This window comes from Mobula birostris, chromosome X, assembly GCF_030028105.1.
Source record: "Mobula birostris isolate sMobBir1 chromosome X, sMobBir1.hap1, whole genome shotgun sequence".
NCBI lineage: Eukaryota > Metazoa > Chordata > Chondrichthyes > Myliobatiformes > Myliobatidae > Mobula > Mobula birostris.
Window position 1 is genome coordinate 53,670,281 of NC_092402.1, and position 27,349 is coordinate 53,697,629.

Consider the following 27,349-nt stretch of genomic DNA (forward strand, 5'->3'; position numbering starts at 1 on the left):
AGTACTGGACCACTGTTACACCTCCATCAAGAATACCTACAATTCCATCCCTCGACACCATTTTGGGAAATCTGACCACCTGGCTGTCCTCCTCCTCCCTGCATACGGGCAGAGACTGCAGAGCAAGGCATCAGCGGTAAGGATAACAAAGAGGTAACCACAGGAGTCAGAGGACAGGCTATGGGGTTGCTTTGAGCCTGTGAACTGCAGCATGTTCAAGGACTTGAATGAATGTGCTGTGGTAGCCACAGACTTCATAAAGATACTCTTGAACAAGTGAGTGCCCACAATATCATTCATAGACTTTCCCCGCCAGAAGCCCTGGATGAACCAAGCGATCTGCAATCTGCTGAGAGCCAGGTCAGTGTCGTTGCAGAATGGTGACCCAGGAAAGTACAAGAAGTCCAGCTACGATCTCTGGAAAGCCACCTCAAATGTGAAATGGCTATTCCAGACCAAATCTGAATCACAGAAGAATGTCTGACAGCTGTGGCAGAGCTGGAATGCCATAACGTGAAGCCAAGCGACATATGTGACAACAAGGATTCAGTCCTAAATGATCTCAATGCATTTTATGCTCACTTTGACCAACAAAACATGGAGTCACCTTCACAAACTCCCACAGTCCCCAATGACCCTGTGAGGCCAACATGAGAGCATCCTTCAGGAAAGTGAATCCACGGTAAACATCCAGCCCAGGTGGAGTACCTGGTTGAGTACTAAAGACCTGGGCTGATCAACTGGCTGGAGTGTTCATTGATATCCTTAAACACTTGCTTCGGCAGTCTGAGCTCCCACCTGCTTCAAACAGGCTTCAGTCATATTGGTGCCCAAAAAAACATGGTAACCTGCCTCAGTGATGATCATCCAGTAGCACTTACATCCACTATGAAGAAGTGCTTTGAGAGGTTGGTCATGAAACATATCAATGCCCACCTGAGGGGGGACTTGCAACCATTCCAATTTGCCTACCAGCACAACAGGTCAACAGCAGATGCCACGTTATTGGCTCTTCACTCAATCCTGGGAACATCTGCAGCAGCTAATGAAGATGCATATATCAGGATACTCTTCATTGACCACAGCCCTGCATTCAACACCATTATTCCCTAAAAACTTATCACCAAGCTTCAAGACCTAGGCCTATGAACATGGACACCCCCCCACCCCCCAAGATCCATCTGTTCCTCCACACTGCTAGTAATCTTGCCATTAACCCAAGATCTCGGCCTCAATGACTCCCTGTGCAACTGGAACCTCAATTTCCTCATTTGCAGACTCCAGTCAGCTTGGGCTGGCAACAACGTCTCCACAATCTCCATCAGCACAGGTGCACCATAAGACTGTGTGCTTAGCCCCTGCTCTACTGGCTTCACACCTATGACTGTGTGGCTAAGCCCAGCTCCAACACCATATACAAGTTTGTTGACGACACCACAGTTGTTGGTTGAATCAAAGCAGGTGATGAATTGGCATATACAGTGGCATGCAAAAGTTTGGGCACCCCCTGGTCAAAGTTTCTGTTAATGTGAATAGCTAAGTGAGTAAAAGATAACCTGATTTCCAAAAGGCATAAAGTTAAAGATGACACATTTCTTTAATATTTTAAGCAAGAAAACTTTTTTATTTCCACCTTTTCCTCTTTCGTTATTTTGAAACTGTAAAAGGGCCCGAAGCAAAAGTTTGGGCACCCTGCATGGTCAGTACTTAGCAACACCCCCTTTAGCAAGTATCACAGCTTGTAAGCACTTTTTGTAACCAGCTAAGAGTCTTTCAATTCTTGTTTGGGGGATTTTCGCCCATTCTTTCTTGCAAAAGGCTTCTAGTTCTGTGAGATTCTTGGGCCATCTTGCATGCACTGCTCTTTTGAGGTCTATCCACAGATTCTCGACGATGTTTAGGTCGGGGGACTGTGAGGGCCATGGCAAAACCTTCAGCTTGCACCTTGAGGTAATCCATTGTGGATTTTGAGGTGTGTTTAGGATCATTATCCTGTTGTAGAAGCCATCCTCTTTTCATCTTCAGCTTTTTTACAGATGGTGTGATGTTTGCTTCCAGAATTTGCTGGTGTTTAATTGAATTCATTCTTCCCTCTACCAGTGAAATGTTCCCCGTGCCACTGGCTGCAACACAAGCCCAAAGCATGATCAATCCACCCCGATGCTTAACAGTAGGAGAGGGGTTCTTCTCATGAAATTCTGCACCCTTTTTCCTCCAAACATACCTTTGCTCATTGCGGCCAAAAAGTTCTATTCAAAAGGTTCAAAGGAACATCTAAACAAGCCTGATGCATTTTGGAAACAAGACCTGTGGACTGATGAAGTTAAAATAGAACTTTTTAGCCGCAATTTCACTGGTAGAGGTGATCCAGAAGTCCTGTTTAGTCAGGCAGGAACTGGGGGTTGATGGTTGTGGTGGTGGCACTTTGGTAAAGAGGGTTACTCAGCTGTAGGAGGGGAGAGGGAAGGAGAGTCAGGGGCTTACAAATTATTCCCCCCTCCCCAAATCAGAACCCACAAAAATCACCTGCTCCCAAAATCACATCCCCCAATCACACTCTCCCCACAATCAACCCTCCAACAAAATCTTCCCAAATCACCCAGAATCCCCTGAAATCTTACACACCCTGAAAATTCTTCAGAGCCTCTCAAAATCTTCCAAAATCCCCTGATGTCCTGCAAAATTTCCCCCAAAATCACTCCAGATCCCAGAAAATCATACCTTTCCGAACCTCCGGTTCTTACCCTGAAATCTCCAAAAAAAAATCTCAACAGCTCCAAACCCCAAGGCAGACAGACACAGGCACACACCCACACACACAACCAAGACAGACAAGGATACAGACCCCAAAACAGAGAGACACACACACACACACACACACACACAATCCAGTTAAATCCCCTACAACCCCCTCTCCATCCTACACCCCTCCCCGTCGCTGTCACCCCCTCTCCATTCCCGACACCCCTCTTGTCTCTGTCACCCCCTCTCCATTCCCGACACCCCTCCCCGTCGCTGTCACCCCCTCTCCATTCCAGACACCCCTCCTGTCTCTGTCACCACTATGTCCCTTACACCTCTCCACATATCCATGACCCCTCCCTCCCCTACACCCCTCTTCATCTCTGTCACCCTTCCCTCCCCCACACCCCTCCCTATCTCATTGGTATGAAGGGAAGTTCAAGGCCACTCACCAAGTCCCACTGGGCCCTCTCCCTCTCCTTGATAAAGCGTTGATACTCTCTGCGGTCTCTCATCTCTGTTGCTCCCCTCCACGCCATCAGGATGAGAAGACCCACCAGGACAATCCCTGTCATCAGCCCACCGACCACCACGAGCCGATTGGGTGCCTCCGCCTCTGTGAGGGCGGGGTTCATAAACACAGGTTAGACCGCCAGACATAGGAACAGAATTAGGCCATTTGGCCCATCGAGTCTGCTCCACCATTCAATCATGGTTGATCCTTTCTGCCCCTCCTCAGCCCCACTCCCCAGCCTCCTCCCTGTAACCTTTGATGCCGTGTCCAATCAAGAACCTATCAATCTCTGCTTTAAATACACCCAATGACCCAGCCTCCACAGCTGCCTGTAGTAATAAATTCCACAAATTCTCCTCCCTCTGGCTAAAGAAATTACTCCACATCTCTGTTTTAAATGGACTCCCATCTATGCTGAGGCCATGCCCTCTTGTCCTAGACTCTCCCACCATGGGAAACATCCTTTCCACATCCATTCCACATCCATTCCATCTAGGCCTTTCAACATTCAAAAGGTTTCAATGAGATTCACCTTCATCCTTCTAAATTCCAGCAAGTACAGGCCCAGAGCCATCAAGCATTTCTGATATGATAACCCTTTCATTTCCAAAGCCCTTGTGAACCTCCTCTGGACCCTCTCCAATGCCAGCACATCTTTTCTTAGAGGTGAGGCCTCACCAGTGCCTTATAAAGCCTCAGCATCACATCCCTGCTCTTGTATTCTAAACCTCTTGAAATGAATGCTAACATTACATTTGCCTTCCTCACCACCAACTCTACCTGCAAGTTAACCTTTAGGGTGCTCTGCACATGGACTCTCAAGTCCCTTTGCATCTCAGATTTTTGGATTTTCTCCCCATTTAGAAAATAGTCTGCATGTTTACTTCTACCAAAGTTCATGACCATGCATTTTCCAACATTGTATTTCATTTGCCACTTTCTTGCCCATTCTCCTAATCTGTCTAAGTCCTTCTGTATCCTACCTGTTTCCTCAACACTACCTGCCCCTCCACCAGCAATCTTTGTATCATCTGTGAATTTGGCAACAAACCCATCTATTCCGTTATCTAAATCATTGATATACAGCACAAAAAGAAGCGGTCCCAACACTGACCCCTGTGGAACACCACTAGTCACTGGCAGCCAACCAGACAAAGATCCTTTTATTCCCATTCACTGCCTCCTACCAATAAGCCAGTGCTCTAACCATGTTAGTAACTTTTCTATAATACCATGGGCTCTTAACTTGGTAAGCAGCCTCATGTGTGGCACCTTGTCAAAGGCCTTCTGAAAATCCAAATATACAACATCCACTGCATCCCCTTTATAATCCCCTACTTGTAATCTCAAAGAATTCCAGCAGGTTCATCAGGCAGGATTTTCCCTGAAGAAAACCATGCTGACTTTGTCCTATCTTGTCCTGTGTCACCAAGTACTCCATAACCTCATCCTTAGCAATTGACTCCAACATCTTCCCAACCACTAAGATCAGGCTAACTGGTCTGTAGTTTCCTTTCTGCTTGTCCCCTGTTACTTCAGCGGCCTCATTTTCTAGCGGTCCTACCTATATTCACTCACATCTCTCACTTATTTTTTTTACGTACTTGAAAAAGCTTTTTTATCCACCTTGATATTGTTTGCGAGCTTGCTTTCATATTTCATCTTTTCCCTCCTTATGATTCTTAATTGATTTCCGTAGGTTTTTAAAAGCTTTTTAATCCCGTTAATTTTTGCTTTGCTGTATGTCCTGTCTTTTGCTTCTACATTAGCTTTGACTTTCCGTCAGCCACAATTGTACTATTTTGCCATTTGAGTATTTCTTTGTTTTTGGAATACATCTATCCTGCACCTTCCTCATTTTCCCAGAAACTCATGCCATTGCTGCCCTGCTGCCATCCCTGCCAGCATCTCCTTCCAATTGACTTTGGCCAACTCCTCTCTCATACCGCTGTAAATTCCTTTATTCCACTGAAATACTGTTACGTCAGACTTTCTCCCTATCAAATTTCAAGTTGAACTTATTCAGATTGGGATCACTGTCTTCTAACAGTTCCTTTGCCTTAAGCTCCCTAATCGCCTTTGGTTCATTACTTAACTCCCAGTCCAGTATAGCTGATCCCTAGTAGGCTCAACGACACACTGCTCTAAAAAAAAATCTCATAGGTATTCTACAAATTCACTCTTGAGATCCATTACTAACTTGATTTTCCCAATCGACCTGCATGTTGAAATCTTCCATGACTGTCATAACATTGCCCTTTTAACACACCTTTTCTATTTCCTGTTGTAATCTCTAGCCCACATCCCAGCCACTGTTGGGAGACCTGTATATAACTGCCATCAGGGTCCTTTTACCCTCGCAGGTTCTTAACTCAACCCACAAGGATTCAACATCTTCTGATCCTATGTCACATCCTTTTACTGATTTGATGCCATTCTTTAACAGCAGAGACATGCCATCCCCTCTGCCTACCTTCCTATCCCTCTGATATAACGTGTAACCTTGGACATTCAGCTCCCAACCACAACCATCCTTCAACCACGATTCAGTGATGGCCACAACATCAGACCTGACAATCTGTAATAGTGCAACAGGATCATCCACCTTATTTCTTGTACTCCGTGCATTGAGATATAACACTTTGAGTACCATATTTACTACCCTTTTTGATTCTGCATCCCTAATACACTGATTCACCATGCTGGCTGCAATTTAGTCCTATCATCTGCCTGCCCTTTCTGACAGTCTGACTGCATGCTATTTTTGCTTTTTTTTCCAAAACCATCCTTCCTATCCTGAGTCCCTTCACTCCGGTTCCCATTCCCCTGCCAAATTAGTTTAAACCCTCCCCAACAGCTCAAACAAACCTGCCCATGAGAATTTTGGTCCCCATTTGGTTCAGGTGCAACCCGTCACTTTTGTACTGGTCATCCCTCCCCTAGAAGAGATCCCAATGATCCAAGAACCTGAAGCCTGCCCCCTGCACCAGCCGCACATTAATCTGCCAAATCATCGACTAAAACGGGCATAGGGGGTGACACGAACCGAGGGTCTGCTTTAACGACACATACTGACAGCACAGTGGGGGAGGGAGGTGCGGAATGCCGAGGGATGGGTGGTGGAGGCTGTGGGAGGGAACGTGAGGAGAGAGTGCCATGGAAGGCGCAGTGAGGAGGGTGGAGGGAGTGAAGAGGGCTCACTGTGGGAGGGACAGAGAGGGGGTACTGCAGTGGCAGAGTCAGGAGGGACCAGCTGCAGAGAGGAGAGTGAGTTGGGAGCACTGTGAGAGAGTCAGAAGGGAGGGAAGGGGAGGAAGGAGGCAGGGTCAGTCAGGAGAGAGGAGTGTTATGGAGGAGGTGATGACGAGGGAGCTTCCACTTGCCTATCTTGCGGACAATCAAACGTTGGCCGGACTTAGTCTCCTGCACCACAAACTCCAGCACCGTGCCCTTTGACAATCGCTCCACGCAGTGCAGGCCAGTGTTGGGAAGCTGCTTCATCACAGACACCGACATGTTTTGGCAGGTCATTGTGCAGGTCTCTGGCAGATGTCCTTTCGTTATGACACACTCAACACAGTCCCTGCACAAGATCAGACACAGAGTGAATCTCCCTCCACACTGTCCCATCACACACTCCCAGGGTCAGACACAGAGTGAATCTCCCTCCACACCATCCCATCACACACTCCCAGGGTCAGGCACAGAGTGAAGCTCCCTCCACACAGTCCCATCACACACTCCCAGGGTCAGACACAGAGTGAATCTCCCTCCACACTGTTCCATCACACATTTACGGGGTCAGACACCGAGTGAATCTTCCTCCACACTGTCCCATGACACACTCCCGGGGTCAGACACACAGAATGAATCTCCCTCCATACCATCCCATCACACACTCCCAGGATCAGACACAGAGTGAATCTCCCTCCACACTGTCCCATCACACACTCCCAGGGTCAGACACAGAGTGAATCTCCCTCCACACTCTCCCATCACACACTCCCAGGATCAGACACAGAGTGAATCTCCCTCCACACTGTCCCATCACACACTCCCAGGGTCAGACACAGAGTGAATCTCCCTCCACACTGTCCCATTACACACTCCCAGGATCAGACACAGAGTGAATCTCCCTCCACACTGTCCCATCACACACTCCCAGGGTCAGACACACAGAATGAATCTCCCTCCACACCATCCCATCACACACTCCCAGGATCAGACACAGAGTGAATCTCCTCCACACTGTCCCATCACACACTCCCAGGGTCAGACACAGAGTGAATCTCCTCCACACTGTCCCATCACACACTCCCAGGATCAGACACAGAGTGAAGCTCCCTCCACACTGTCCCATCACACACTCCCAGGGTCAGACACAGAGTGAATCTCCCTCCACACTGTCCCATCACACACTCCCAGAGTCAGACACAGAGTGAATCTCCCTCCACACTGTCCCATCACACACTCCCAGAGTCAGACACAGAGTGAATCTCCCTCCACACTGTCCCATCACACACTCCCAGGATCAGACACAGAGTGAATCTCCCTCCACACTGTCCCATCACACACTCCCGGGATCAGACATAGAGTGAATCTCCCTCCACACCGTCCTATCACACACTCCCGGGGAGAGACACCGAGTGAATCTTCCTCCACACTGTCCCATGACACACTCCCGGGGTCAGACTCAGAGTGAATCTCCCTCCACACTGTCCCATCACACACTCCCAGAGTCAGACACAGAGTGAATCTCCCTCCACACTGTCCCATCACACACTCCCAGGGTCAGACACAGTGTGAATCTCCCTCCACACTGTCCCATCACACACTCCCAGGGTCAGACACAGAGTGAATCTCCTTCCACACTGTCCCATTACACACTCCCAGGATCAGACACAGAGTGAAGCTCCCTCCACACTGTCCCATCACAGCATACCTGTACTCGCTCACTGATGCAGAGAGGGTAGGTTTCCTCCCTGGACATGAGACTCACGTGTGGAGCTGACACGGGGTGGGGCAGTTGGGACACTGGTTGCAGGTCGGACCCGTGTATCCCCGTTGACAGATGCACTGACCGCAGCGGCAGTCGCCGTGTCCTGCGCAGAGCAAGCCATTCTCATGTCGGCATGCTTCCTTTGACAGCGGGCACTGGCACGCATCCCCTTCGTAGCCCGCATCACAGATGCACTTGCCACAGGAGCACCGGCCATGGCCTGTTCATGGGAGTGGAGTGATGGAGTTATGGAGGGGAGGGGATGGAGGGAGTGGTGTTTGAGAGAGAGGAGGAAGCAGGGGGAAGAGAGAAGGAAGGAGGGAGGACGGTAGAGAGAGGGTAGGGAGTGGAGAGAGAGGGTGAATAGTTCATCATTAGTACAGAGGCAGTGAGTCAGGTTTGTGGGTGGAGAGCGTTTACTGGGATCTGATTTTTTGTTTGGTGTAGGGGTAGGGGTCGGCGTTTTCATTGAGTCAGCAGTCGGGGAGTCTGCATTTGACACAGGTTTGCGATTCTGCATGAGTTTGTTGGAGTTTGAGGGAGGGTCTGCAGATATGGTGTTGAGGGGAGGGGAGTCTGTGTTTCTCTGGGTCTGCACTTGCCGGTCGGTACTTGCAGTTTTTGGAGGGTGACCACGTTTTAGTGTGTTTGCCGTTTCTGGAAGGTGGGTCTGCATTTTTGTGGGCACTTTGCGGCCGGTGGAGATGCTCACCACCACACAGCAGGCTGTTGTGCCGGACACAGGAGGAGTCGTCGCATTCGCAGTACTGCCCACGCAGGTTCCCGTCGCACACACACGTCCCGCACATGCATTGTCCATGCCCCTCACACAGTACAGACTCGTTCCCCTTCCGGCATGGCGCCAGCAAGTCTTCCAGCTGATCTTCATCCCGTGTGCACTCACACAGCCGCCCCACGCGTCCTGGGAGGCAGCTGAGGGGGTGTTGCAGAGGGGCAGGGGGGAAAGGGGGAAAGGGGGAAAGGGAGGAGCGACATAGGGTGAGGATGCATGAAAGGGAGAGATGGACAAAGGAGAAGAGTGGCAAGGAGAGAGGGGCAGTGCGAGACAGAACAGGGAGGTTGAAGACATTGGGGGTGATGGTTGTGAAGAGACAAAGTTAGAGGCAGGAGGAGAAACGGAGAGACAGAGTCAATCCACATTAATTAATTCTGCTCCAGGAAAAACTTGAGTACTCTCCAATTCCCAATCCTAGATCATATCTCCCCATCCTGATCCCAGTCCCTATCCTAATCCTAAGAGTTGGGAAGTTATGTTTCAGCTTTATAAATCTCTGTTCAGGCCACACCTGGAGTATTGCACTCAATTCTGGTCAACCCATTACATGAAGGGTGTGGGGGCTTTGGAGAGAGTGCAGAGGAGGTTCACCAGGACGCTGCCAGGATTAGAGAGCGTGAGCCATAATGAGAGGCTGGACAAACTTGGGTTGTTTTCTCTGGAGTGGCAGAGACTGAGGGGAGACCTGAGAGAGATTCTGAAAATCATGAGAGGCACAGATAGAGTAGAGAGCCAGAATCTTTCTCCCCAGCATTGAAGTATTGAATACTTTTTTCACACAGAGAGTGGTGGGTGCCTGGAACGTGGTGGAGGCAGGTACGATAGAGGCTCTTCGACAGGGATGGGCAGAAGAGATTAATTTAATTCGGCATTGAGTGGAGTTTTTGAGTGAGAGAGGTTGGGACTTGATTCCCTGGAGTGTAGGAGATTGAGGGGCAACCTTATAGAGGTGTATAAAACCATGAGGAACATAGATAGGGTGATTGTACACAGTCCCTTTCCCAGGGTTGGGGATTTAAGAACTAGAGGAAGTGGTTGAAACAGGTACATTAACAACATTTAAAAGTCACCTGGACAGGTACGTGGATTTAAAAAAAATGATTAGAGGGATATGGGGCAAATAGATGGGAAGCTTGGCCAATCGTGTAGCCAGAATAACCACTCCCCCCTTCTCCCTCGCCCTGCGGTCCCCTTCAACCCCCACATCCCCCACCTGCACTGTCCGCAGTTCAGCGTCCCATTGCCGTGACTACAGTGTGTGTCCCCGCCGTCTGCATCTCCACAGTGACACGTGCAATCCGTCTCCACCGCGACCTCCAACGTTTCCGCGAAGCCCAGTACGCGCAGAACGAAGTGCGCACTGGCGGGGAGGCAGCGCGATGCAGTCACACCCACCATGAAATTAATCTGTGGGGGGAGACCCGTTGATTAGCAGAGAAGAGAATGAGATACAAAGGGAGGGGAGAGGGGAGTGGGGGAAAGGGGAGGGATGGGGGAAGGGCGGAGGGCGGTGGGGAGAGATTGGGGAGAGTGAGAGCTCAGAGTTCAGGGGACGGGAGTCACTCACCTCCTGGTTAAAGCGAACCCCTGAACACTCCCCTGTATCCTGTCGGGAGGGATTGCTATCCCCACAGTAGGACTGGAAGGTGAGGGAGATACCTTCAGGGAGTTTTGAGTGCTCCAGCTTCACTGTGGATGAAAGGTTCTTGGGGAGAGGGATCAGAGAGAGCAGTCAGTGTCCAGTTATGTCCTCTGACCCACAACCCACACCCATCAGCCCCCGATCTCTCCTTGCTTATCCCCTCCCTTCCTCTAACCCCCTCTCACCACTCTTAGCATACTCGCTCCCTCCTCACTCCATCCTGCCCCACAACTTCCCTTCTTGAACTCACCCTCCCCGTCTCCCCATCACCACCCTCGTCCCCCTCAGCCACCTGCATCCAGGCTCCCATCTCTACCCTGCCCTCCCTCACCACGACGCACTCTCCTCCCCTCCTCTCCCCCAGCCCCCACTGCACCCCTCTTTTCACCTTAGTCCCCACTCATTTCCCCTCAGTCCTCCCTCCCCCTCAGCCCACTCTGCCCTTTCCCACCAGCCCCCCTCCCCCCTATTCCCCTGTCTCCTCTCCCCCAAACCCCCTCCTTTCCTCTTAGATCCCTCTTTTCCTCAGTCCCCCCTCCTCTTTCCTCATCAGTCCCCCCTCCTCCTCAGCTCCCTTCTCTTCAGTCCCTCTCCCCTCATCCCCTTATTTCCCTCAACCCCCTATTTTCCCCAGCCCCTTCTTTTCCTCTCCCCCTCCTCTCCATCTCCCCTCCTCTCCCTCTCCCTTCCCCCGCTCCTTTCCCTTGCCCCTCCCCTTCCCCTCCATTCCCCCTCCCCATTTTCCCTCACCCTCTCCCCCACCCTTTTCCTACCCTTCCATTCACCATCCCCCTTAATCATCTTTTTTCCCCTCTCCCTGTCCCATCTCACATTTCTCCCTCTCTCTCCCTCCCACCTCACTTTCCCCCCTCCCATCTCTCCTACTTGCCACCCCTCTGTCCCTCCCATTTCCCACTCCCCCTCCCACCAACTCTTCCCCTCTTTCTTCCTTTCTTCCTGCATCTCTTCTCCCCTCCTCACCTCTTCCCCTACCATCCCTCCCTTTCTCTCCCCCATCATCCCTCCCCCAGTTCAGCCCTACCTCCCTCCTACCACAGAACGCCCCCGTCACTCACATTATAAGCCTCAGAGATCAACTGTAAGACGTTGCTTGAATCCGCTTTCAGTTCCCCGACTGCAGACTTTGGGATTAATTTACTGAGCTCCTGAGTCAGAGAGAGAGAGAGAGTGACAGAGAGTTTGTGAGGGAGAGATGGAGGGGTGTATTGAATGTCAGGGAGAGATGGAAGGGTAGGGGGTCAGAGAGAGAAAGATAGGGTGTGAGAGAGGGAGAGAAGGGGAGACAGAGTGAGAGGTGGGGGTGTGAGGCACAGAGTGTGTGGAGGGAGTACTAATGAAAGAGGGAGGTGTGACGGTAACAGTTGGGGTCAGATCCAGGTGAGGGGGTGAGGGTGACACTCACCTGGTACACAGGCACCACATTCTGGGTGACGGCGAAGATGGGCTGTATGTTATGCTTTGAGAGAGTCTGCACGAGCTGGCCCACCGATGGGTAGTCCTGCAATACAGGCCACGAATGTCAGCTCCAGCCCGCATCCCTGCCCGTGCTTGAGAACCAGCTCCCCGCCCAGCCTTTAACCCGCCATTTATATGCCAACTCCTGTCCTGTGTCAGTTCACACCTCGCATTTAAAAACATCAGTCCTAACCCTCATTTTTGCCCCTGTGTTTGACCCATTAGTTCTGTTCCACAGTTACTGCGCCAGTCATGCCCCACATTTGTGAACCAGTCCACTCCATCCTCCATCCCGCGTTTATTCTCCATCCCGCCACCCCTCAACCCCTGCATTATACGGTCTGTGTGGGATGGGAAGCATAGACATGTGTAACCCATGGGCAGGGAAGAGGTGGCCAGCGTTGAATGCCAGTGAGGAGATACGGGCCTGGGTCTGCGCGGCAGGCTCGAGACTTACGTAGAGGTTGCTGTCGGCGTACAGCCCTGTCTTGTCGAGGTGGCAGCGAGCGTCGTTGGGCAAGAAGATCCCACCAAGGCGCCCATCACCTGCGGAATGGAAGGTGGCGTCGGACGTATAGACCAGGAGCTTGGTCACGTTCCTCCAGCCCACCTCCTTCTGTGGGGGGGGGGAAGAGGGAGAGGAGATGGGTCAGTGTGGCCAGAATGGAGAAACAATGCCCCCACATTATCTCCACCTCCTCCATCCGCTCTACCAACCTCCCTCCTCTGTCTCTCTCCCTTCACTTCCCTCCCCACTCCTCTCTCGCCCTCTCACTCCCTCCCACCTCTTACTCCACCCCTCCTCTCCCCATCATATCACTCATCCCTCTCCCTCCTCCCCTACATCCAAACCCTCACCCAACCGCACACCCCAACCTCTCCACCCCTCCCCACCCCACTCACTTCACATACGACCGCCTGCATCATAGCATCCAGCCCCCCCTCAGGGGTATCTAGGTTGCCGGACACCTCCTGCTTGCCCACCTCCGTCTCAAACTTGCCCGCCTCCTGGGTCAGCGGCAGCACGTTTCGGAAGCTGAAGGGGGGCTGGCACTGCTCGCTGCGGTCGGGGCAGGGGCTGCGGAGGCGGCGAGGCAGCAGACTGGTGAAAGGCAGGGTGGTCTTGTCAACAAAGGAGCCAAATCCTGTGTGGAAGGAGAGAGAGGAGATGAGAGTGAGGAGGAGAAGGGGTCTGTCCCGCCATTGCCCTCCCCTCACCTCTGCACCTGGTGTCTTTCACTCCTGAGGCAGAGGACTTGCCTCCATCGGTTGAGGCACTGAGTTCGAGGGTGGAGAAGCATAAAACTGTTCAGGACACATCTGGAATATTGCATTCAGTTCAGTTCTGATCACAGGAAGGGTGTGGGGGCTTTGGAGAGGGTGCAGAAGAGGTTCACCAGGATGCTGCCTGGATTAGAGAGCGTGAGCTATAAGGAGAGGTTGGACAAACTTGGGTTGTTTTCTCTGGAGCGGCCAAGGCTGAGGGGAGACCTGAGAGAGATTTGTAAGACTGTGAGGGGCACAGATAGACAGCCACGATCTTTCCCCCAGGGTGGAAATTTGTAAAACAAGGTGGCATGTACATAAGGAGAGAAGGGATAACTCTTTCCCCCAGGGCTGCAGAAATCAGAAAACAGGCCTCAGGTTTAGGGTGAGAGGGGAGATATTCAATAGGATTCCGAGGGGCAACTTTTTCACCAAGAGGGTGGTCCATACATGGAACGAGCTGCCAGAGGCAGGTATGATGACATTAAAATTGGACCTGAGGAATATGAGCCAAAGTTGTGGAAGAGCAACAGGTTTGGAGAAGGATCTGGAATGGCATGGATTGATTGAGCTAAAGGGTCTGTTTCTGTTCTATGCTTCTCCACCACTCCCGTCCATTCGCCGCAAGAGCGAACTCACCAATGCGAATGGAATCAGTGATGTTTGTCAGAGTGAACAGCAAGTTACTGCCAAGTTTGCGGATGTACTCCAGGTCATCCTTCATGGAGTAGGACAGATCCATCAGGTAATACAGATCAACGGGATAACCCTCAGCTCTCCGGAACTTCACCCGGAAATGCTCAGTCAATCCTGGCGAGAGGAAACAGTGGAGGCAGTGAAGTTCCCAACACCCAAAGTCACGCACCTTCCCGTCAGAGGATAACACAACTCCATCCGGTCATACACTCACACACTCCTCCCCTACTCCCCCTTCTCACACTCACACAATCCTCCGAAACTTCCCCATTTCACACTCACACACTCTTCCCCAACTCCCCCATCTCACACTCACACACTCCTCCCCAACTCCCCCACCTCATACTCACACACTCCTCCCCAAGTCCCGCATCTCACACTCACACACTCCTCCCAAACTTGCCCATCTCACACTCACACACGCCTCTCCAACTCCCGCATCTCACACTCACACACTCCTCCCAAACTCCCCAAATCACACTCATACACTCCTCCCCAACTCCCCCATCTGACACTCACACACTCCTACCCAACACCCCCATCTCACACTCACACACTCCTCCCAAACTTCCCCATTTCACACTCGCACACTCCTCACCGACTCCCCCATCTCACACTCACACACTCCTCCCCAACTCCCCATCTCACACTCACACACTCCTCACCGACTCCCCCATCTCACACTCACACACTCCTCCCCAACTCCTCCATCTCACACTCACACACCCCTCCCCAACTGCCCCATCTCACACTCACACGCTCCTTCCCAACTCCCCCATCTCACACACAGACACTCCTCCCCAACTCCCCCATCTCACACTCACACACTCCTCCCCAACTCCCCCATCTCACACTCACACACTCCTCCCCAACTCCCCCATCTCACACTCACACACTCCTCCCCAACTCCCCCATCTCACACTCACACACTCCTCCCCTACTCCCCCTTCTCGCACTCACACACTCCTCCCAAACTTCCCCATTTCACACTCACACACTCCTCCCCAACTCCCCCATCTCTCAGTCACACACTACTGCCAACTCCCCCATCTCACACTCACACACTCCTCCCCAACTCCCCCATCTCACACTCACACACTCCTCCCCAACTCTCCCACCTCAGACTCACACACTCCTCCCCAACTCCTCCATCTCACACTCATACACTCCTCCCCAACTCCCCCATCTCACACTCACACACTCCTCCCCTACTCCCCCTTCTCGCACTCACACACTCCTCCCAAACTTCCCCATTTCACACTCACACACTCCTCCCAAACTTCCCCATTTCACACTCACACACTCCTCCCCAACTCCCCCATCTCTCAGTCACACACTACTGCCAACTCCCCCATCTCACACTCACACATTCCTCCCCAACTCCCCCATCTCACACTCACACACTCCTCCCCAACTCTCCCACCTCAGACTCACACACTCCTCCCCAACTCCTCCATCTCACACTCATACACTCCTCCCCAACTCCCCCATCTCACACTCACACACTCCTCCCCAAGTCCCGCATCTCACACTCACACACTCCTCCCAAACTCCCCAAATCACACTCATACACTCCTCCCCAACTCCCCCATCTGACACTCACACACTCCTACCCAACACCCCCATCTCACACTCACACACTCCTCCCAAACTTCCCCATTTCACACTCGCACACTCCTCACCGACTCCCCCATCTCACACTCACACACTCCTCCCCAACTCCCCATCTCACACTCACACACTCCTCACCGACTCCCCCATCTCACACTCACACACTCCTCCCCAACTCCTCCATCTCACACTCACACACCCCTCCCCAACTGCCCCATCTCACACTCACACACTCCTTCCCAACTCCCCCATCTCACACACAGACACTCCTCCCCAACTCCCCCATCTCACACTCACACACTCCTCCCCAACTCCCCCATCTCAGACTCACACACTCCTCCCCAACTCCCCCATCTCACACTCACACACTCCTCCCCATCTCACACTCACACACTCCTCCCCTACTCCCCCTTCTCGCACTCACACACTCCTCCCAAACTTCCCCATTTCACACTCACACACTCCTCCCCAACTCCCCCATCTCTCAGTCACACACTACTGCCAACTCCCCCATCTCACACTCACACACTCCTCCCCAACTCTCCCACCTCAGACTCACACACTCCTCCCCAACTGCCCCATCTCACACTCACACACTCCTCCCCTACTCCCCCTTCTCGCACTCACACACTCCTCCCAAACTTCCCCATTTCACACTCACACACTCCTCCCCAACTCCCCCATCTCTCAGTCACACACTACTGCCAACTCCCCCATCTCACACTCACACATTCCGCCCCAACTCCCCCATCTCACACTCACACACTCCTCCCCAACTCTCCCACCTCAGACTCACACACTCCTCCCCAACTCCTCCATTTCACACTCATACACTCCTCCCCAACTCCCCCATCTCACACTCACACACTCCTCCCCAAGTCCCGCATCTCACACTCACACACTCCTCCCAAACTTGCCCATCTCACACTCACACACGCCTCTCCAACTCCCGCATCTCACACTCACACACTCCTCCCAAACTCCCCAAATCACACTCATACACTCCTCCCCAACTCCCCCATCTGACACTCACACACTCCTACCCAACTCCCCCATCTCACACTCACACACTCCTCCCAAACTTCCCCATTTCACACTCGCACACTCCTCACCGACTCCCCCATCTCACACTCACACACTCCTCCCCAACTCCCCATCTCACACTCACACACTCCTCACCGACTCCCCCATCTCACACTCACACACTCCTCCCCAACTCCTCCATCTCACACTCACACACCCCTCCCCAACTGCCCCATCTCACACTCACACACTCCTTCCCAACTCCCCCATCTCACACACAGACACTCCTCCCCAACTCCCCCATCTCACACTCACACACTCCTCCCCAACTCCCCCATCTCACACTCACACACTCCTCCCCAACTCCCCCATCTCACACTCACACACTCCTCCCCAACTCCCCCATCTCACACTCACACACTCCTCCCCTACTCCCCCTTCTCGCACTCACACACTCCTCCCAAACTTCCCCATTTCACACTCACACACTCCTCCCCAACTCCCCCATCTCTCAGTCACACACTACTGCCAACTCCCCCATCTCACACTCACACACTCCTCCCCAACTCCCCCATCTCACACTCATACACTCCTCCCCAACTCCCCCATCTCACACTCACACACTCCTCCCCAAGTCCCACATCTCACACTCACACACTCCTCCCAAACTTGCCCATCTCACACTCACACACGCCTCTCCAACTCCCGCATCTCACACTCACACACTCCTCCCAAACTCCCCAAATCACACTCATACACTCCTCCCCAACTCCCCCATCTGACACTCACACACTCCTACCCAACTCCCCCATCTCACACTCACACACTCCTCCCAAACTTCCCCATTTCACACTCGCACACTCCTCACCGACTCCCCCATCTCACACTCACACACTCCTCCCCAACTCCCCATCTCACACTCACACACTCCTCACCGACTCCCCCATCTCACACTCACACACTCCTCCCCAACTCCTCCATCTCACACTCACACACCCCTCCCCAACTGCCCCATCTCACACTCACACACTCCTTCCCAACTCCCCCATCTCACACACAGACACTCCTCCCCAACTCCCCCATCTCACACTCACACACCCCTCCCCAACTGCCCCATCTCACACTCACACACTCCTTCCCAACTCCCCCATCTCACACACAGACACTCCTCCCCAACTCCCCCATCTCACACTCACACACTCCTCCCCAACTCCCCCATCTCACACTCACACACTCCTCCCCAACTCCCCCATCTCACACTCACACACTCCTCCCCAACTCCCCCATCTCACACTCACACACTCCTCCCCAACTCCCCCATCTCACACTCACACACTCCTCCCCAACTCCCCCATCTCACACTCACACACTCCTCCCCAACTCCCCCATCTCTCAGTGACACACTCCTCCCCAACTCCCCCATCTCACACTCACATACTCCTCCCCAACTCCCCATCTCTCACACTCACACACTGCTCCCCAACTCCCCCATCTCACACTCACACACTCCTCCCCAACTCCCCCATCTCACACTCACACACTCCTCCCCAACTCCCCCATCTCACACTCACACACTCCTCCCCAACTCCCCCATCTCACACTCACACACTCCTCCCCAACTCCTCCATCTCACACTCACACACTCCTCCCCTACTCCCCCTTCTCGCACTCACACACTCCTCCCAAACTTCCCCATTTCACACTCACACACTCCTCCCCAACTCCCCATCTCACACTCACACGCTCCTCTCCAACTCCCCCATCTCACACTCACACACTCCTCCCCAACTCCCCCATCTCACACTCACACACTCCTCCCCAACTCCCCCATCTCACACTCACATACTCCTCCCCAACTCCCCATCTCTCACACTCACACACTCCTCCCCAACTCCCCCATCTGACACTCACACACTCCTCCCCAACTCCCCCATCTCTCAGTGACACACTCCTCCCCAACTCCCCCATCTCACACTCAGTCACTCCTCCCCAACTCCCCCATCTCACACTCAGACACTCCTCTCCAACTCGCCCATCTCACACTCACACACTCCTCCCCCACTCCCCTATCTCACACTCAGACACTAATCCCCTACTTCGTCAAGTCACACAGTCACTCATTCCCCAGGTTCCACCCACCCGTCCAGATTTCCATGCGTGGGGATGCGGCGGCGGGTGGGGGGAGGGTTTGTCACTCACCTGGCCGGAGTTTGACGCTAACTTTTTGGGGAGCCAGTTGTATGTGACCCTCTCCCTTAACGGACTGTCCGAGCTCACGTCTCTGCAGCACCTGGTGGGAGCTGCTGGGGTTGACTATGTCCTCCGCTGGGCAGCCCCGAAGAAGCAGGCTCTCCTGCCCATCGCAGCGCACAGAATCCGGCTCCCCGGGCTGGGTGAAATTCTGGAGGAGAAGCGGGGATTGTCGGGTGTGGAGTGAGGCGAGTAATAGCACCCAGTGGGAGTTAAATGTCTGCACCCTCTCCCAACCCCCTCCATCCCCACCTTCCGCGTCATACTCTGCTGCTTCTGCGCGTCATTTGCTGCGAACCCACAGTTCCTTCAGGAAGTCAGTCACTCTCCTAGGGATGGGAGAGAGGCTGGTCTGGAGGTCAGCAGACAGGATGTGACAGGTAGAGAGATAGAGGTACAGAGAAAGAGAGGAAAAGAGAAAGGAGAGGGTTTCTATCTGTGTGTGTGGAGGGTGGGAGAACTCGAGAGCAAAGGGGTGAATGTGAAAACAGTGAGACAGAGAGCTGGAAGACAGAACTCAGTGGTAGAGGAGGGAGGGAAGGGTAGAGGACAAACATCACCGTGAGGAAGGAGAGGGTGTGTGAGGAGGGCTGTGAAGAGGAGGATCCCACCTGTTTTCCCAGCAACAGAATATCCATGCCCTCCCCAGTGGGTCCCAGGCGGGAGGTGGGATACTGGACTTGGGGGAGGGGAAGGCGCCTTGGGCAGGGCTGAGGGTAGGAGATGCCTTCCCTTCCCTTCTCTTCCCTTTATCCCCTTTCCCCAATCCCCCTTTTCACTCTCCTCTCCTTCCCCTTCTCCCTCCCTGGCTACTGGGGTGGAAGGTGACTGATTCCCACCTACCTTGTCTTTGCACCAAGAACAGTTGGGGTGGGCGCTGATGCAGTCATCACAGGAGGCCTGTGATCCACAGGGCGGTGCTGGGGGGAGAGACACAGGTCAGTGATACTCCCTCCCCTCCTCACCCCTCTATCTTCTGACCCCCTCCCCACCCACACTCTACCCACCACTCAGTTACTCCCCTCCCTCAATCATTTTCTACCTTCCTCTCTCTCCATCATTTACTCCCCTCCCTCCCTCCTTTGCCTCCTCACTCCCCCCCCCACCTCAGTTACTCACCTCCTGCAGCTAATTTCCCACCTCCACATCCGGAAGGGTCAGGGTCCCAGAGGAGGAGGGTGATTACCCACACCCACACTGGTGGCATCTGTGGCAAAGAACACCAGTCAATCCACCAGCCCCACCAGCAACCCCAGACTCCCAGCCTTCTCCCTCTCCCCAGGGGCACGACACGCTGTGAACAGTGGGGAGTGTCAACGGACAGAGGGACCTCGGTTTACAAGGGTTAGGTGTGTGTTGAGGGATTGAGGAAGTTCGATGTACAACCTTAGTCCGTCAACACTTTTTACCTCAGAGGGGGTGTTGGGTGTTGGTGGGGGCGTGGGGGGACAGAAACTTTCACAGCACCCGGGGACTACCTGGAAAACACTTTTGGTTCTCCAGGGCAGGGAAGAGTCCACAGCAACTGCTGGGGGTTAGGATTGGTGGAGGGGGTCAGAACAGACTCAATGGGCTGAAGGGCCTGTTGCTATCTGCTCTGACTCTGTCTCACCTCAGCTCGCACACCTCCCATCTCCTCCCACCACCGCATGTATCCACTTCCCTCCTCCCAACCCCATCACTTGCACGTCCCTCTAGCCTTACCACAGATGACGCCTCCTCACACGCTCACCCCTTGTCTTAGCATGAAACCTGTCCTGTCCGTACTGACTAAGATCTCCATCTCAGCCAGTCCAATTTGCCCGTGTTTGTCCTGTTTCCCTCTAAACCATTCCCGTCTGTGTACCTGTCCAAAAGTCTTTTAAATGTTGTTCATGTACGTGCTTCAACCACTTCCTCTGGCAGCTCGTTCCACACACCCATCACACTCTGTGTGAAAAAGTTCCCCCCTCAGGTTACCTGTATATCTCTCCTCTCAGCTTAAACCTGTTCCCTCTGTTGATTGATTCCCCAAATGTCTACCCTACCAACCCCTCTCATAATCTTACAAACCTCTCTCAGGTCTCCCCTCAGTCTTCGCCGCTCCAGAGAAAACAACCCAAGTTTGTCCAGCCTCTCCTTGTAGCTCACGCCCTCTAATCCAGGCAGCATCCCGGTGAACCTCCTCCGCACCCTCTCCAAAGCCCCCACACCCTTCCTGCAATGGAGTGACCTGAACTAAATGCAATACTCCAGATGTGGCCTGATTAGAGTTTTATAAAGCTGCAATATCTTGACTTTTATACACAGTGGATTCCGGTTAATTGCGACCCATCAGGACTGGTACACTTTAGCCCAATAAGTAGCTGCCCCAATTAGCCAAAGTTTCATGGAAATAGTTAAAAAGGTATATAAAAAAAAGACAAGCTACCATTTACCTGAGTAACAAATTATGTATTTAAATGAAATACAGAACAAGTTGGAACACCACCAATACTACTACAGCACTATAAAACCGTATTAGTTCCTAATGGTTACTGACGGAGGAATTCTTGCAGCGTACGCTGCCACATTCTTTTAATTGACTAAATGAACAAAATCAGCGCAGACTCCTAGTGCAGATAACGGACTGACTTTATACAATGTTATTGATGATTGCATTCTCCAAAAACTTCATTTTCATTATAACATTCAAGATGACTGTAGATACCTTCACATTCTTCATAGTTTCTAACTTGTTGAAGTAGTGAAATAATTTTATTTTCACTCCTGGCCGCTTCTATCATCTCCAAACCTGAATGCTTGAAACTGCAGTCAGCAAAACTGCTCTGAATTGTCTTATTGCTTATTTCTTGCCAGCTGTCAGTGACAAAAATCGTTGCTTTTTTGAACACAAATACACACATCTGATGCTATTAAAAACTGTTCACTCTAAGCGTGCTGTTATGTCTAATGGCCACACAAGTGCACACGGCTGATACTAGTTAGAAACTGTTTGGCCACAGTTTCCTGTCCCAGTTAAACAGCAGTGTAGTGTCCCAAATAAACAAGGGAATCTTGGCTATTTTCTCAATGAGTTTTTGATTTTAAAAGTTGCCCCAAATAAACAGCTGCCCAGATTAGCTGATGGCCCAATTAAGCTGAACCCACTGTATATTATCTTTTAGTGTATGAGGGGTCCAGTCAATAGTTCTACAACAGTGGGGTAGAAGCTGTCCTTGAGCTTGGTGATATGTGATTTCAAGCTTTCTATCTTCTGCTTGATGGGAGAGGGGAGAAGAGAAAATGTCCAGGGTGGGTAGGGGTGGGGGTTCCTTTGAAGTTGACACCTCTGTTGTGGTCACCACTCCCTATGGCAGCTTGTTCCATACACCCACCATCCTTCTGGCTGAAATAGTTGCCCCCTTAGGTCCCTCTTAATTCCTTCACTTCTCCACAGACAACTCACATAACATTACAGCACAGTACGGGCTCTTCGACCGACGGTGTTTTGTGACCTTTTAACCTACTCCAAGATCAATCTAACCCTTCCCTCTGACATAGCCCTCCATTTTTCTATCATCCATGTGTCTATCTAAGAGTTTCTTAAATACCCCTAATGTATCTGCCTTTCACACCTCCCCTGTCAGTATGTTCCACACACTCACTACTCATTGTGTGAAGAACCTGCCTTGGACACCTCCCCATCACCTTAAAATGATGCTCTCTTGTATCAGCCATTTCCACCCTGGGAAAAAGTCTCTGCCTTTATCATCCTGTACACCTCTATCAGATCATCTCTCATCCTCTTTCGCTCCAGAGAGAAAAGCCCTAGCTCACTCAATCTATTGTTGTATGACATGTTTTCTGATCCAGGCAGCTTCCTGGTAGATCTCCTCTGCACCCTCTCTAAAGCTTCCACAACCTTCCTATTATGAGGCAACCAGAACTGAACACAATACTCCAAGTGTGGTCTAATCAGAGTTTTAAGAGCTGCAACATTACCTCACGGCTCTTGATTTCATTCCCCTGACTAATAGAGGCAAAAACACTATATACTGTAGCTTCTTCACCACCCAATCATCTTGCACGGCAACTTTGAGTGATCTGTGGACGTGGACCCTACGAGCCCTCTGTTCCTCCACACTGCTAAGAATCTAGCCATTAACCCAAGATCTAGGCCTCAACACCTCCCTGTGCAAATGGAACCTCGATTTCCTCACACGTCAGTTTGGGCTGGCAATGACATCTCCCCCACAATCTCCATCAGCACAGGAGCACCACAAGGATCTGTGTGCTTAGCCCCCTGATCTACTCGCTTTACACCAATGACTGTGAGGCTAAACACAATGCCATATTGAAGTTTGCTGGTGACACCACTGCTGTTGGTTGAATCAAGGGTGGTGATGAATCAGCATATAGGAGAGAGATTGAAAACCCGGCTGAGTGGTGCCACAACAACAACCTCTCTCTCTAAGTCAGCAAGACCAAAGAGCTGATTATTGATAACAGGAGGAGGAAACAGGAGGTCCATGAGCCAGTCCTCATTAGGGGATCAGAGGTGGAGAGGGTCAGTAGCTTTAAATTCCTCGGCATTATCATTTCAGAGGATCTGACCTGCGTCCAGCACATAAGAGCCATTACATTAAGAGAAAGCACGGCAGTTCCTCTACTTTTTTACAAATTTGAGATTTGGTGTGCCATCTAAAACTTTGACAAACTTCTCTAGATGCACAGTGGAGAATATTCTGAGTGGTTGCATCATGCCCTGGCATGCAAACACCAGTGCCCAGGAACAAAAAAACCTTCAGAAAGTGACAGGTACAACCCAGTCCATCACAGGCAAAGCCCTTCCTGCTGTTGAGCGCACCTACAAGGAGCACTGCCACAAGAAAGCAGAATCCATCAGCAAGGACCCCCACCATCCAGACCACGCTCTCTTCTCGCTGCGACCATTGAGCAGGAAAGTACAGGAGCCTTCGATCTCACACCAGCAGGTTCAGGAACAGTTATTACCCTACAACGATCAGACCCCTGAACCGGCGTGGATAACTTCACTCACCACAACTCTGAACTAATTCCATAACCTACAGACTCACTTTTAAGGACTTTACAACTCATGTTCTCAGTATTATTTATTTTTTATTTGCACAATGTGTCTTTTTTTTGCACATTGGTTGTTTGTCATTCTTTGTTTATATACAGTTTTTCATAAATTCTATTGTGATTCTTTATTTTCATGTAAATGCCCGCAAGAATATGGATCTTACGGTAGTAAATGCTGACATACCTTGATAATAAATTTTCTTTGATTTTGACTTTGATTAATCCTGTGTAGTCTGCCTCTAAATTCGACCTTCCAGAGTGAACCATCACATTTTTCCGGGTTGAACTCCATCTGCCACTTCTCAGCCCAGCTCTGCATCCTGTCAATATCCCATTGTAACCTATGGCAACCTTCTCCACTATCCACAACTCCACCAACCCTCGTGTCATCTGCAAACTCACTAACCCATCCTGCACGGGTGTGTACTTAAGGGGAACCTGAGGGAGAACCTCTTCATGCAATGTGGAACAAGCTGCCAGCGGAAATGGTGGATGTGAGTTTGATTGAAATTTTTGAGATAAATTTGGGTAAGTCCATGAGTGGAAGGGATGTGGAAGGCTATGGTGCAGGTGCAAGTCAATGGGACTAGGCAGAATAACAGTTTTACCTAAGAGACAGCTTCTCCCGTCTCTACCTTATCTACCCTTTTCATAATTATATATGTTTTTATAAGATCCCCTCTGATTCTTGTGAATTCCAGCGAGTATAGTCCCAGGCAGACACATCCTTCTACACCCTGCATGTTCATGTCTAAGTCATCCTGTCCAAGGAAGACAGAGGGCAGTGTTGGGAGGGGGGGTTTCTTTGGGCTGGAGGTCCTTCATCAGCGGTGTTCCGTAGAACATTTGGGGAAATTTGGTACGTCACCAAAAACCAGCAAATTTCTCATCTGACTGGGTGCATCACCACCTGTGTGGAGGCTCCAGTGCCGAGGATCACAAGGCACTGCAGATGGTTGTAGTCTCAGCCACATCCATCACAGGGACAACCCTCCCCAACATCAAGAACATCAGCAAGAGGCAGGACCTCAAAAAGGTGGCATCCATCAAGAACCCTCAACACCCAGGACGTGCTCTCTTCTCACTACTACCACTGAGGAGGAGGTACAGGAGTCTGAAGACCCACACTCAATGATTCAGGAATGGCTTTTCCCCTCCACCACCAGAGTTCTGAACGGTCCATAAATCCAAAACCACTATCTGAGTTCCTCTTTTGCACTACATATTTATTGTAACCTATAGTTATTTGTATGTCTTGCTCTGTACTGTGACCACAAAACAATGAAACAACACATTTCACAGCGTACGTCAGTAATAATAAAGCTAATTCTGATTCAGATTCTGGATCAGTGCTTGGACCTCTGCTGTTTGTGATATATAGGTAAGATTTAGACAAAAATGTAAATGGAATAATTAGTAAGTTTGCTGATGACACGAAAATTGGTGGAATCTTGGACAGTGAAGAAGATTGACGTGGGCAGTGAAATGGCAGATGGTGTTTCATCCGGGCAAGTGTGAGGCGTTGCACTCCAAGGGGTCAAATGGAAGGGGAAAATGTACAGTTAACAGCAGGAGCAGTGATGTGTAGAGGTATCCTGGGATCTCTGAAACTGCTGACAGAAGTAGATAGTGAAGAAGTGGTTAAAAAAAAGCTTGCTTTTGTCGATCAAGAGACTGAGTGTAAGAATCAGGAACTCAAGATGCAGCTGAATAAAACTCTGGTCAACTACACTTGGAGTATTGAGTACAGTTCTGGTCACCCCATTACAGGAAGGGTGTGGGGGCTTTGGAGAGGTTGCTGCCTGGATTAGAGAGAATCAACTATAAGGAGAGGGTGGACAAACATGGGTTGTTTGATACTTTCCTTCTTCTAGATATACTCCTTCAATCAGTTGCAACCTGTAATTGCCCTTTTAAGAATGTAGACAGCGTAGACAGCTGGTATCTATCTCCCCAGAGCGGAACTGTCTAATACCAGAGGGAATGAATTTAAGCTGAGAGGGTTAAGTTCAAAGGTGATGTGTGTGGCAAGTTTTTCGCACAGAGGGTGATGGGTGTTGGAACATGCTGCCAGGGGTGGTGGTAGAGGCAGATATAATAGAGTGTTTAACAGGCTGTTCAGAAGACACATGAATGTGTAGAGAATGGAGCAACTTGGACATTGTGTAAATGCTAAGTACAGACATGGTGGGCTGAAAGGCCTGTTCTGTGTCTTAAGCCCTGTGAGTGTCTCTGATTCCACCCCCTCCTCTGGCAGCATCTTCCAGATATCACCCACACTCTGTGTGGAGGGAAATTTACCCCTCTGGTCCCCTTTAAACAGGTCACACCTACTCCCTCTTGTTTATGCCCGTACTCTGGGTAAAATATTCTGACTTAACTTTGCCTCCCATAATCTTCTACATGGACTACACCCAGTGCTTTCTTCCCCTCTGCCATCACATTTCCGAACGGTCCACAAACTCAGTAACACTAGCTCACAATTTTGCTGTCGTTTTGCACTATTTATTTGCAACGTCTAGTGTTTTTTTATATATGTCTTGCACGATAGTGCTGCCGCAAAACAACAAATTTCACACGTCAGTGACAATAAACCTGATTCTGACACCAAAGAAAGAGAGGTGGGGTGGGGGACGGGGAGTGAGGAGGGAGAAGGGGGTGTGCGTGGCGGCAGAGAAGTGATAGAGAGAAGGCGATAAACAGAGAGAGAAAAATGCAGAAGGGGGACGAAGGAGGAAGAGGGAGGAGGTGAGGTAGATGGGGAAAAGGGGAGAAGAAAGGGAAGGGGAGAAAGACAATAGAAAAGAGGGAAGTCAGGAAAGGACAGACTGGAGGGGAGAGAAAATATCGCAGAGAGAGGGAAAGCAAAAGAAAGAAGCTGGGGAGAGAGGGTGAGGTACAGGAGCGAAGGAAGAAGGGAAGGAGAGGAGAGGGGAGAGGGGGAGGGAGAGGGAGGTAGGTAAACGGGAGGGAGAAGCTCAGCGATAAAGGAAAGGGGGGAGAGGGGGAAAGGGGCACGGAGAGAGGAAATGGGACACGGAGGGAAAGGAAGATCCCACGCGGTGCGCACCTGCTACTGATGGACAGTCTCGCTGTTCTCCCGCTCTGGCGCTGGTAACGTCCCCTCGGTCGGTGGGTTAAAGCCCTCGGTCCGGTGGTGGGGCGGCGGGGTGCTCGGATCGCGGGGAAACAGAGCGGATTCGCGGAGCGAGGCTAGACAGCCGTTCAGAGAGCGGAGCGGCAACAGGGTTTACAGCGAAGTCCCAACAG

The 27,349-nt window shown here is 51.3% G+C and overlaps 1 protein-coding gene across 2 annotated transcripts; it reads right to left on the bottom strand.

Annotated features, from left to right (window-relative positions):
- Positions 1–1,603: 1,603 nt before the first annotated feature.
- On the bottom strand, positions 1,604–27,349 carry itgb7 (integrin, beta 7). 2 transcript variants are annotated; one of them, XM_072249006.1, is made up of 16 exons: positions 27,150–27,349; positions 20,135–20,222; positions 19,859–19,935; positions 18,965–19,166; positions 14,075–14,245; positions 13,073–13,314; positions 12,627–12,785; positions 12,117–12,212; positions 11,770–11,859; positions 10,619–10,756; positions 10,265–10,458; positions 8,968–9,188; positions 8,256–8,475; positions 6,640–6,839; positions 3,195–3,358; positions 1,604–2,446 (listed from the first exon to the last, which is right to left on the bottom strand). In XM_072249006.1, the coding sequence occupies exons 2-16, from the start codon at positions 20,220–20,222 to the stop codon at positions 2,381–2,383; spliced, it is 2,328 nt and encodes a 775-aa protein (XP_072105107.1). In that variant the 5' UTR covers positions 27,150–27,349; the 3' UTR covers positions 1,604–2,380. The 2 variants fall into 2 exon arrangements, with proteins under 2 accessions (XP_072105107.1, XP_072105109.1); XM_072249008.1 differs by lacking the exon at positions 3,195–3,358.

What these genes read in the sequence shown, in the direction of transcription:
- itgb7 (XM_072249006.1), bottom strand. Translation starts at nt 20,222, where the DNA reads ATGCCACCAGTGTGGGTGTGGGTAATCACCCTCCTCCTCTGGGACCCT. An exon ending in TGCAGGCGGTCGTATGTGAA is followed by an intron (nt 12,786 to 13,072) that starts GTGAGTGGGGTG and finishes CCCCCCCCACAG; the next exon opens with AAGGAGGTGGGCTGGAGGAA. An exon ending in AGAGGGCCCAGTGGGACTTG is followed by an intron (nt 2,447 to 3,194) that starts GTGAGTGGCCTT and finishes CCCCTCCTACAG; the next exon opens with CTGAGTAACCCTCTTTACCA.